At 38.9% G+C, this 13,051-nt stretch overlaps 1 protein-coding gene across 3 annotated transcripts in view; it reads left to right on the forward strand.

Annotated features, from left to right (window-relative positions):
* LOC124545084 (protein abnormal spindle) overlaps nucleotides 1–13,051 on the forward strand; it is a 170,943-nt gene that overhangs the window by 33,477 nt on the left and 124,415 nt on the right. Inside the window, exon 2 of one of the 3 annotated variants that reach the window (XM_047123892.1) lies at nucleotides 3,966–4,151. In XM_047123892.1, coding sequence (XP_046979848.1) covers nucleotides 3,966–4,151 — 186 coding nt within the window. The remainder of the gene's footprint in view (nucleotides 1–3,965; nucleotides 4,152–13,051) is intronic. The other 2 variants (XM_047123893.1, XM_047123894.1) reach the window with 2 other exon arrangements.

Raw genomic sequence — 13,051 nt, forward strand, 5'->3', positions numbered from 1 at the left:
GTATTGTGTGTAATTATCATGTACGTGCTAATAATAAAACTACATCTTAAGATAGGGAAAAAAGTATGTCAACATCAGGAGTGTATAAGAACAAAATAGTCACACCTTGCTATGTTACATCCCTTATACCTGTATGCAGCTCACTCTTGTCTGGCAAACTCACCTCACCTCACCTCCTCTCCGCCAAGTGAGGTTGTGCAGTGGTTAGAACACTGGACTTGCATTCGGAGGACAACGGTTCAAACCTGCATCCGGCTATCCTGATTTAGCTTTTATTTGATTTCCCAATGCTGGGATGATTGCTTTCAAGGGGCATAGCTGACTCCCTTCCCTAATCCGATGGGACCAATGGCTTTGCTGATTGGTGCCCTCCCCCAAATCAACCAACCAACCTCCTCCCCCCCCCCCCCCCCTCCACATTTCCATCCCCCTTGTTGCATGGTTTTCTATTGAAATAATGTCTTTCTTAACATCTATTGTCACTACCATTTCCAATCCTCTCCTCTTTCATTATTATTTTTTCGTGTAAATTAAAATGTAACAATGCAACAAAAATGCAGCATAATGGTTCAAATGCTGTATCTCTGACACGAAACAAAGGATGTCATTAGGAAAGAGATATATATTAAGTTATCAGGCATCATCCAACGGGGAACTAATTACATGTGTTGCCTCGTGAGGTTCCATCGTAGGGCGTTTACTGTTTCTAGTGATATTACCAGAGGCCAAGTTCCTTTTGTTTGCAGGTGATAAAAACACTGAAGTAAATAGCAAATCAAGTATAGTTTTAGAAAGATCTGTTAATGAAATTTTCATGTTTTGAAATGGTTCCTAGCCATTTCCTTGTCACTAAACTTTGAAAAAACAATATGCAGCTTAAAACTTTCAAGAGGTTTCCCTCCAGTATATGCATAAAATATGACATACAGGTAGAAGTTGACAGTGTTAAAATCTTGGGATTAAAGCTTGATAACAAACCCAATGGGGGAGAGGGCACCTGAGAACTGCTAAAGTGCCTACGCAAATCTCTATTTGCTATGTGAATGTTGTCAGGCACAATTGATATAAAAGTAAAAAGCTGGCATACTATGCTTTCTTCATTTCCATAATGTCAAACAGCATAATTTTTTGGGGTAACTCATGAAGCCTAGCTAATGTTTTACAGGTTCAGAAATATGTAACAAGAATTGTTTGTTGTGTGAAGTCAAGAACATTCTCCATAAATGTATTTAAGTAACTAGGTATGTTAACTATTGTTTCTCAACATATTTATTCTTGAAAAATATCAGTTTTTCATACCAACATCTCAGTTCATGGAATCAGTGCTACAAATAAGAATGATTTGCACAAAGAGTTAGTCACATAGTCTGGTCAAAAAAGACGTCCATTATTGAGGATCACACATTTTCAGTAATTTGCCAGCAGCTGTAAAAAGTTTAACATCATTAGAAGTTCAGTTAAGAGAAGTCTAAAGGATTTATTGATGACCAACTCCTACTTCAATGGCAGATTTCTTAGTAGTACTAACTGATGTGTGTATATGATACTAAAAATATCAAATATATTAGTATTATTACAATCTGACTTAGCACAACTTCATTGTAGTAATGCAATCATTGTAATTAAGTGTTGTAAACTGATTTTTGTTTTTCATGATGCATGGCTGCAATAGCCTAAGAATTATCATATGCTCCTCGACTGTATTAAACATTTACGTGTTTTGTAATAAGTGTGGTATTACATGTTACATGAAAATATGCTTAAGTTTTTTTTTATTTAATCCACACCCATGACGACCATTTCACTTGGGATCTGTGGAAGGCACTTTAAAATATTTCTTTTTCTTTCTAGATGTTCATTGTGTAATGTTTCTCTTTTGAGATGTTCTACATTTTGTGGCTCTCCTCACTACGGAGCTACTGGAAGGAAAAGTAAATGTAATCCAATCCATCCCACTTGTTCCTGATAATATTACATATGGCTTCAAAAGTGCTGAGCTAATCAATATGGTTGTATTTGTAATCGTTGCTACTATTATTATTATTAATGCCAGTGTGTGTGGGCTAAAAAAAATAATAGGCCTAAATAAATGAAATAAACTGTAGTTTAATTTTTTGCAAATTCTGTGGTTCTTATTCATAACTTGCTGTGATAAAGAACATATCAGTAGGTTTACAAATGAGACATTTTCTCAGAACAAGTGCAGATACATGCTGCGCATTTGTTACTAAATATAGTTCAGATTTTAACCTACAACAAAATTTGATAACTGTAACAAAGCTACATACATACTACATATTCAGAAATTAGTGGGATGGAAGAAGCTGTCAAGCAGAAATCATTTCAGTTTGTTTTTAAAAGTTTCAGCATCTTCAATTCACAAAATACATGCTAAAATATTTTTATGGTTGCATACTTTCCTCCTTTCTGCACAAAAGTAAGGATCAACTGTAATTAGTGGAGGCTGTTTTTGTTCTTAGTGTTATATTAATGTATGCTGCTATTGTTATAAAATTGTATATGATTATTCTCAGCGAGCTTCATTAGAGATAAAATATATTTAGTGTGTGTTAGTATACTTAATATTTTAAACAGTTGCCTACATGAAGTTTTGTCATGTGCATCAAATGTTATCCTTGCAGCACATTTGTATGCAATTAATACTTTGTGTCCCTGTGTGAAACTGGCCCTGAAAATTAATTCATATGACATTACTGAAGTGTGCAAAGCAAGCTAATTTTCTAATGCTTTTATTACCAAAATAAAAAATTACATGTAGAGCTTATGTTGATTTGAGACGTAATTCGTGATCAATATGTTTTACACATTTCCTTTCCCCTTCCTGTATTGTTATAGAAAGTGATACGCCATACTTTTCACAGAATTCTATAAACTGTTTCTTCTATGTTAAGCAATTGTTCACTGAGAACTAATCAGTAATACTTTGGAATATTTCACTTATGGTTCCTAGAGTTGTTGCAGCTGTGGGTTTGCTAATGGTGCTTTTGTCATCAGTAAAGAACACTATTAATGAGCTTTCATCGTCAGTAAATAGAACTATTTGTACTTTATTTGTGTAAGATGGAAAGTCATTTACATGTACCAAAGACAGTGAATGAACCACATGGAACTCCAGTAGATATTTGTACCTGCTCAGTGGAAGATACAAAGTAAACCACTTACTCATTGTACTACATAATGCAACCCACAAATTCATGTGATATTTTTTGTTGCTTTGGGCATCTAGTAGCAGTGTTCCTGCATTTGTGATGCGAATTCAGCAGAAGTATATGCGTGGGATGTGGTTTCTGTACCTTGTAGTGTGGAGCTGATTCTGGCTAGTATGGCTGCTCACAGATTCACAAGCTGCAGTAGTCATGAATAAAGTGATCCAGAAAGATGAGAATTTCTTTCATCCAGTCAATGGTCACAAAAAATTTTGCCCTCAGATTACAGATTTTGGTCAGTGGTGACCATTTTCAGACCTATAGAAAACTGTAGCACATGAGGGTATGTTTTGAACAGATTTGATGGTCACCACAGATTGAAATAGTCAGAGAATTTTTTTTGTGAGTGTGGACTGGAATAAAACACCCACTGATCATTGTCCAGCACTAAATTGGTGATTCACTGCTCTGTGGCCTATCTGATCAGTTACAATGGGCAACAGTCTACAGCAAACCATGTGACAATCATGTGGTTGTACACGGCAGTTCACTAATGTGGCAGTAATTTCAACCAAATTAGATATTTCGAATGTGTGATAATACTATCATAGTGAATCAAGAGACTGAGTGACGGAAGGATCTGAACATGGTTAATGGTCTTAGCAATAGTAAATATTTCCCAAAAATTTATTTCTGTGTTGCACCTTAAGACAGTGAAATTTATGTACTTATTTTTATAAGTTACATAGTGCACTATTATATATAATTGAGTCTGCTTCCTTTTCTCATTAATAACAGATCACTATATCTCCACAGCAGAAGCGCAAAATAAGTGATGATGACAAAAGTGAAGACTCGTATGAAAGTTGTCTCATACTGGCACCATTCAACAAATGCCCGACAGTACATTTTGATAATGTGAAACTTGGTACTGTTGCAGTGAGGGTTCTTAAATTGGTGAACCCTTCTCATGTTTCATTGGAGGTAACATTATAGACTACTATGCTTTATTTTTGATCCTATTCTGTGGTCAGCATGTTTTCTTTTTTTCACCCATGGATATAGAATCTTAGTAGCTCTTAGTTTTAACAGACAAATAATAGCCATCCATTGCTTATGTGTGTTACATTTCACAATTCTCTCGGTACTTGTTGCAGGTGCAATTGCAATGTTATGTAAACATGAACAGACATAGGTACAATACCATTGTAATGGATGGACATTTATTTAGAGCATTTGTGGCATTGTTCTCACTTTTTTTTACTGCAACTTTATGGAAGAATATCTGTATTCAGAATACATAATGTCAATGTATTTGAAAGTATTAGTGAGAAGTATACATCATATTTTGCAGTAACTACACAGTGAGAATGAAACTAAAACAAGGTATTTCCTCTAGTTGGTTATGGAATTGAACATAGGTAGGCCATTTGAGTACACATGCATCAAGCAACAGCAGAGTGGGTAAAAAGTGGGACACCAAATAAGATACATGTTAGATATGCTTCTTTTTCAATAGAAAAGGCAGTTAAAAATAATTCTCCTGTTTTTATCTGGAAAACCATATATCCATCTTTTCACATATATAACTGGTTCCTTGATTGATAAATATGAAAAATTTTGTTATCCATTAGGTAAACATACTTGGAACTTCAAATGTATGATTGAGTAAATAGAAAACCTTGTCCCACCCTTCCTCACTTGTGGGAAACATTTTATTGTGAACATTGGTACAGATGGAATGGTGGATGTAAATTTCTGCTCTTAGAAGAGATATTGCATAATTTAAGCAGATGTCTTACCTGTTTCATTACTGTGGCACATTTGATCTGTTTCACAGCCATGGGACATTCCACCACCACCCGTCCCCCATCTCCACACTGTTGTGCATCTTTTGATTGAATGGGCTATTAAACTCACTGTTTAAAAGTTGTCCGGTTTGTTTTTGGGTTTTGCCAGAGGTTGCGGAATTTCCTGTGTTATAGCTTCTGTTTATTGACAGTTGCATCTTCCGTTCAGTACATGTTTGGACTATGTTTTAGCAAATATTTGTTTGTAAAATATTTAGTGTTTGATGTTCCTCCCAAAATTTTGTTGAACTTTGGAAATTCCAAACCAGTTTTGAGACTTTTAGAAGAGGCTTACCAGTAGTACAGTAATTTTTCATTACAAATGACCAATGTATTTCCTTTGAACATAATGTGTTAAACAACATAATGCAATAAAAATTTTAGTTACTCTTCTATGAGAAACAGTGTACCAATAGAGATGGGTAATGTGCAGCACTGCCAGGTAAATTAGGATATAGTGCCAATTAAATGAGAAATGTGTGGTTGTGGCATATGAGTGACAGTGTACCTGCAAAAGGACTAAAGTCAAAATCAGTACTAGTTATCTCTGGTTCACTTCTCTATTGATTTACACTGTTATGGATTTTTTGTCAATGAAGCTTGCTAGTAAGTTTATTCTCAGAATATATCTCATTGTTAATATTTAGGGTGGTTGTTGTTGTTTTTGTTGTGGCGGTCTTCAGTCCAGAGACTGACGCAGCTCTCCATGCTACTCTATCCCATGCAAGCCTCTTCACCTCCAAGTGACTACTGCAACCTACATCATTCTGAATCTGCTTAGTGCATTCATCTCTTGGTCTCCCTCTATGATTTTTTACCCTCCACACTTCCCTCCAGTACTCAATTGGTGATCCCTTGATGCCTCAGGACGTGTCCTAGCGACTGATCCCTTCTTCTAGTCAAGTTATGCCACAAACTCCTCCCCAATTCTGTTCAGTACTTCCTCATTAATTATGTGATCTACCCATCTAATCTTCATCATTCCTCTGTAGCACCACATTTTGAAAGCTTCTGTTCTCTTCTTGTCTAAACTAGTTATTGTCAACGTTTCACTTCCATACATGGCTCCACCCCATACAAATACTTTCAGAAAAGACTTCCTGGTATTTAAATCTGTACTTGATGTTAAAAAATTTCTCTTCTTCAGAAATGCTTTCCTTGCCATAGCCAGTCTACATTTCATATCCTCCCTACTTCGACCATCATCAGTTATTTTGCTTCCTAAATAGCAAAACTCATTTACTACTTTAAGTGTCTCATTTACTCCTCAGCATTACCTGATTTAATTCAACTACATTCCATTATCCTCGTTTGCTTTTGTTGATGTTCATCTTATATCTTTCTTTCAAGACACTGTCCATTTCATTCAGCTGCTCTTCCAGGTACTTTGCTGACTCCGACAGAATTACAGTCACTGGCAAACCTCAAAGTTTTTATTTCTTATCCATGCGTTTTAATTCTTACTCTAAATTTTTCTTTTGTTTCCTTTACTGCTTGGTCAATATATAGATTAAATAACTTCGGTGATAGTTTACAACCCTGTCTCATATCTTTCTCAACCACTGCTTCCCGTTCATGCCTCTCAACTCTTATAACTGCCACCTGGTTTCTGTACAAATTGGAAACAGCATTTTGCTCACTGTATTTTGTCCCTCCCATCTTCAGAATCTGAAAGAGAGTATTCGAGTCAACATCGTCAAAAGCTTACTCTAAGTCTACAAGTGCTAGAAACGGAGGTTTCCTTTCCCTTAATCTATCTTCTTAGATAAGTCGTAGGATCAGTATTGCCTCACATGTTCCAAAATTTCTACAGAATCCAAACTGATCTTCCCTGAGGCCGGCGTCTATCAGTTTTTCCATATTTGGGGTAGCCTGAGATAATTATCAGACATTTAAATTTTGGGTAATTAACAGACGGCCTCCAAATTCCTGTAGGAATCTGAATTTCTGACAAACAAATTTTATTTTCTATTAGAACAGTCTTTTTCATATAGTTATATGTATTTTGATTCTAACTGTTTTTGTATACTGGGTGTTACAAAAAGGTACAGCCAAACTTTCAGGAAACATTCCTCACACACAAAGAAAGAAAATATGTTATGTGGACATATGTCCGGAAACTCTTACTTTCTATGTTAGAGCTCATTTTATTACTTCTCTTCAAATCACATTAATCATGGAATGGAAACACACAGCAACAGAACGTACCAGCGTGACTTCAAACACTTTGTTACAGGAAATGTTCAAAATGTCCTCCGTTAGCGAGGATACATGCATCCACCGTCCGTCGCATGGAATCCCTGGTGCACTGATACAGCCCTGGAGAATGGCGTATTGTATCGCAGCCGTCCACAGTACGAGCACAAAGAGTCTCTACATTTGGTACCGGGGTTGCGTAGACAAGAGCTTTCAAATGCTCCCATAAATGAAAGTCAAGAGGGTTGAGGTCAGGAGAGCGTGGAGGCCCTGGAATTGGTCCGCCTCTACCAATCCATCGGTCACTGAATCTGTTGTTGAGAAGTGTACGAACACTTCGACTGAAATGTGCTGGAGCTCCATCGTGCATGAGCCACATGTTGTGTCGTACTTGTAAAGGCGCATGTTGTAGCAGCACAGGTAGAGAGTCCCGTATGTAATCATGATAACGTGCTCCATTGAGCGTAGGTGGAAGAACATGGGGCCCAATCAAGACATCACCAACAATGCCTGCCCAAACGTTCGCAGAAAGTCTGTGTTGATGACGTGATTGCACAATTGCATGCGGATTCTCGTCAGCCCACACATGTTGATTGTGAAAATTTACAATTTGATCACGTTGGAATGAAGCCTCATCCGTAAAGAGAACATTTGCACTGAAATGAGGATTGACACATTGTTGGATGAACCATTCGCAGAAGTGTACCCGTGGAGACCAATCAGCTGCTGATAGTGCCTGCACAAGCTGTACATGGTACGGAAACAACTGGTTCTCCCGTAGCACTCTTCATACAGTGACGTGGTCAACGTTACCTTGTACAGCAGCAACTTCTCTGACGCTGACATTAGGGTTATCGTCAACTGCACGAAGAATTGCCTCATCCGTTGCAGGTGTCCTCGTCGTTCTAGGTCTTCCCCAGTCGCAAGTCATAGGCCGGAATGTTCCGTGCTCCCTGAGATGCCGATCAATTGCTGCGAACGTCTTCCTGTTGGGACACCTTCGTTCTGGAAATCTGTCTTGATACAAACGTACCACACCACGGCTATTGCCCCGTGCTAGTCCATACATCAAATGGGCATCTGCCAACTCCGCATTTGTAAACCTTGTACTGACTGCAAAACCATGTTCGTGATGAACACTAACCTGTTGATGCTATGTACTGATGTGCTTGATGCTAGTACTGTAGAGCAATGAGTCGCATGTCAACACAAGCACCGAAGTCAACATTACCTTCCTTCAATTGGGCCAACTGGCGGTGAATCGAGGAAGTACAGTACATACTGACGAAACTAAAATGAGCTCTAACATGGAAATTAAGCGTTTCCGGACACATGTCCACAACATCTTTTCTTTATTTGTGTGTGAGGAATGTTTCCTGAAAGTTTGGCCTTACCTTTTTGTAACACCCTGTGTGTTTAAAGCAGCATTTGTTTAGGAAAAACCCAAAACTTTTTATTTCAACAAATTGTAAATTAATTTTTCAGTGTACCAGTACATCAAATGAACATAATTTTCTTGCAGAGTTATCAGTATACATCAAACACTTTTCCAGACGTTATTGTGGCAGAGAAGAGAATTTTGAAAAACTAAGTGTTTTCATATGCTTTGGGGTAATTTTAAGACAGCATAGACTTCGTATTAAAGATGTCCCAATCTTAATGAGATGAGTTTCTGCCTAGATACATTGAAAACAAGTGAAAGATCTGATTTAAGTTGAAATGAGATGTTTTAAAGTGGCAAGGATAGGGTAAATATTGAGTGTTGTTGAAGGAACTAGTGGAAGTTGTTTCAAAATAGTTTTTCTTTTGATGCACTGAATCTGGGGATTTCCTCACAGTGATGAATGATTTGTGACGGTAAAATGCTGAAAAGAAATAACTCAAAATATACTTAGGCACAAAATATGTAAGTATGCTTATATGAGAATAGGACAGGTGTTCAGCCATGGCCTTAGTGAAGGAATGGTCTTGCCATTTGCCTGAAATGATATAAGAAAATCTAAATCAGGATAGCTTGACAGACCAGTTACCATCCTCCTGAATATGACATCAGTGTCTTAACAACTGCACTGCCTCATTTGTTTGGCTCATGTTGTAGAGTGTTCTTAGATTTAGACACAATTTGCTGCAAATAAAAAAAATTACAAAATAATATATAACATAATTCAGCAATTCATAGATGCACGCTCTAAGGGCATCTGATGATGCCTCCTGGATCCTGAACATGATGCATTGCCACTTGCACCAACTCCATTCTGTTCAGAAAACTTAATACAATACTAGACCCGTGAACATGCAACTATGCCCTGTGCACATCTTCATCTCATACTCAGTCCACCTGAAATTGAGTCAGCATCCCCCCTCTCTCCAGGATGAGTGAGATGTTGAGCTCAGGAGAATGACTAGACATTACTCTGATGCAGTATAGAATTTGGCACGTACTGTGAAACAACTCTACATGAATCTCAAAAATATCACAGTGCTCTTAAAAATTTAGAAACATTAAATTTCAGCTATGAAATATTACTTACACGTAAAGCTCTGTACCTTTTAATGCTCATTGTTTCATAATTGTCAAATAAATACCCAAATACAGTGACTTGGCAGTATACATTTAGTTTTGCGGTTATCTTGTGCTGTAAAAATGGTTCTGAGCACTATGGGACTCAACTGCTGAGGTCATTAGTCCCCTAGAACTTAGAACTAGTTAAACCTAACTAACCTAAGGACATCACAAACATCCATGCCCGAGGCAGGATTCAAACCTGCGACCGTAGCGGTCTTGCGGTTCCAGACTGCAGCGCCTTTAACCGCACGGCCACTTCAGCCAGCTCTTGTGCTGTACTCGTGGAAGTCCTTTAAAAAATCCAGACAGCACCTCCCTGAAAACTTCTCTGTTAACAACCCACCTCAGCTTTGCGTGGGCAATAGTAAGTACCTATCGCTGAATGATTTGCGTAGCGTAATGATAATTTTGTTTATGGACCACTGCTTTGAGTTATGGCTCAAATTCTTGTGTGAGCTGCATCCCCTTGGCTGCCACTAGACTCCAGAGCCAGTCCAGCACAAGATAAATATCACGTCTTCTCTCATTTTTCCCCAGGGGCTCAGCATTCGTTTGTTGGGTATGGGCTTGGCGACACTGGGTTTCTGAGCTGGAGGCTGGTAAGCGCTGCCAGTTTTCTGGGCACCGTGTGGCGCAGTGGTGGAATGTTACGTGTTTCAGAGAATGGGGGCCTTGGCTTCACTGCCTGGACCGTGAGGAACGTACACACCTCCAAGTGTGCTGCGTACATAAGGTGAATGGCTGTTGGTACAAACAGTCTAAGGGGCAACTGCCATGCTGCAGGTGTAAAGGCTTGCTCAGCCATGCAGGGCTCTGTCTGTCTGTTTTCCTAGCATCTCACGGTATCCGTATAGAACAGTCTCATCAGACTACTACTGCTGACGGGACGGGTGTAGGTAGCAGCTACACCCACTCATCAAAGAGAGAGCTTGGTTGGTCAGTCATCTTGAGAATAAGTCTTGGAATCATAGTAACAGGGCACTAGTGTGCTAGAACATTTTCATTGTAGTCAAAAGATGGGGGAGCCTTTGAGGTCTCTGCTTTCTATATTCACAAGGTGTTGGAGGGTATTGTTGGGTCCCTAATGGAGCACTTCTAGTTGAAACTGCTAAATCAAACAAAGTATCTAAGCTTGTGGGTTTTAAGGCCTTAGGCGAGACTACCCACTTACGGCTGGGTTACATTACACTCTCAGCTTCTGTAAAGGTGTAGTTGCCTGCTCCAATATAATGGAGACGGACCCTGTGTGTCATGTGAAGAGTGGAAAACTATGGGCATCATGGAAGTTCAGAACTGTTTGAAGAGTGTCAATGGCACATAGGAAAAATCTGAAACGTTTATTGTAATGTTTAGCACTCCAGAATTACTAGAACACATCCTTCCAGGCTATATCCATCTTAAGGTTCACTCATTTGTTCCTAAACCGATGTGATGCTTCAGATGTCAAAGATTTGGCCATACCACTATGGGGTGTAATGGGAGGGCAATGTGTGGAAATTATGGATGCTCAGCTCATGAATTGGGCAATTCTTGTACACTTCCTCCGAAATGTATAATCTTCTTTGGAGATCATCCAGTATGGAGCAGAAGGTGCGAGGCTTCACAAAAAGGAAGGGAAAATTCAGAGTTGAAAGTCACCAGCTAAATATCCTACGGTGCAGCTAAAAAACCTTTCAAAGCTGTGCAACCTCTGGTTTGATGCCTCCACACAAACTCTTGCCACAGATTCCCGTATGAGCACATGCACTTCTCAGTGTACCTGTGAGGGAAAAACTACACTTGAACTGGAAATCATTCTGGGTGGAGATTTTAATTTGTTGGATATAGACTGGGAGACTCAAACGTTCATAACAGGTGGCAGAGACAAAGAATCCAGTGAATTTTTTTTAAGTGCTTTATCTGAAAACTACCTTGATCAGTTAAACATAGAACTGACTCGTAGCGATAACATATTAGACCTTCTGGTGACAAACAGACCCGAACTATTTGAAACAGTTAACGGAGAACAGGGAATCAGCGATCATAAAGCGGTTACTACATCGATGATTTCAACCGTAAATAGAAATATTAAAAAAGGTAGGAAGATTTTTCTGTTTAGCAAAAGTGACAAAAAGCAGATTACAGAGTACCTGACGGCTCAACACAAAAGTTTTGTCTCAAGTACAGATAGTGTTGAGGATCAGTGGACGAAGTTCAAAACCATCGTACAAAATACGTTAGATGATTATGTGGCAAGCAAGATCATAAGAGATGGAAAAGAGCCACTGTGGTACAACAACCGAGTTAGAAACCTGTTGCGGAAGCAAAGTGAACTTCACAGCAAACATAAACATAGCCAAAGGCTCGTAGACAAACAAAAATTTGCGAAGCAAAATGTAGTGTGAGGAGGGCTATGTGAGAGGCGTTCAATGAATTCGAAGGTAAAGTTCTATGTACTGACTTGACAGAAAATCCTAAGAAATTTTGGTCTTATGTCAAAGTGGTAGGTGGATCAAAACAAAATGTCCAGACACTCTGTGACCAAAATGGTACTCAAACAGAGGATGACAGACTAAAGGCTTTTTCCAAAGCTGTTTCACAGAGGAAGACTGCACTGTAGTTCCTTCTCTAGATTGTCGCACAGATGACAAAATGGTAGATATCGAAATAGACGACAGAGGGATAGAGAAACAATTAAAATCGCTCAAAAGAGGAAAGGCCGCCGGACCTGATGGGATACCAGTTCGATTTTACACAGAGTACGCGAAGGAACTTGCCCCCCTTCTTGCAACCGTAGGTCTCTAGAAGAGCGTAGCGTTCCAAAGGATTGTAGAATTTTGGAACACGTATTATGTTCGAGTATAATGACTTTTCTGGAGACTAGAAATCTACTCTGTAGGAATCAGCATGGGTTTCGAAAAAGACGGTCGTGTGAAACCCAGCTCGCACTATTCGTCCATGAGACTCAGAGTGCCATAGACACGGGTTCACAGGTAGATGCCGTGTTTCTTGACTTCTGCAAGGCGTTCAATACAGTTCCCCACAGTCGTTTAATGAACAAAGTAAGAGCATATGGACTATCAGACCAATTGTGTGATTGGATTGAAGAGTTCCTAGATAACAGAACACAGCATGTCATTCTCAATGGAGAGAAGTCTTCCGAAGTAAGAGTGATTTCAGGTGTGCCGCTGGGGAGTATCATAGGACCGTTGCTATTCACAAGATACATAAATGACCTTGTGGATGACATCGGAAGTTCACTGAGGCTTTTTGCAGATGATGCTGTGGTGTAT

Source organism: Schistocerca americana, chromosome 8 (assembly GCF_021461395.2).
Source record: "Schistocerca americana isolate TAMUIC-IGC-003095 chromosome 8, iqSchAmer2.1, whole genome shotgun sequence".
NCBI lineage: Eukaryota > Metazoa > Arthropoda > Insecta > Orthoptera > Acrididae > Schistocerca > Schistocerca americana.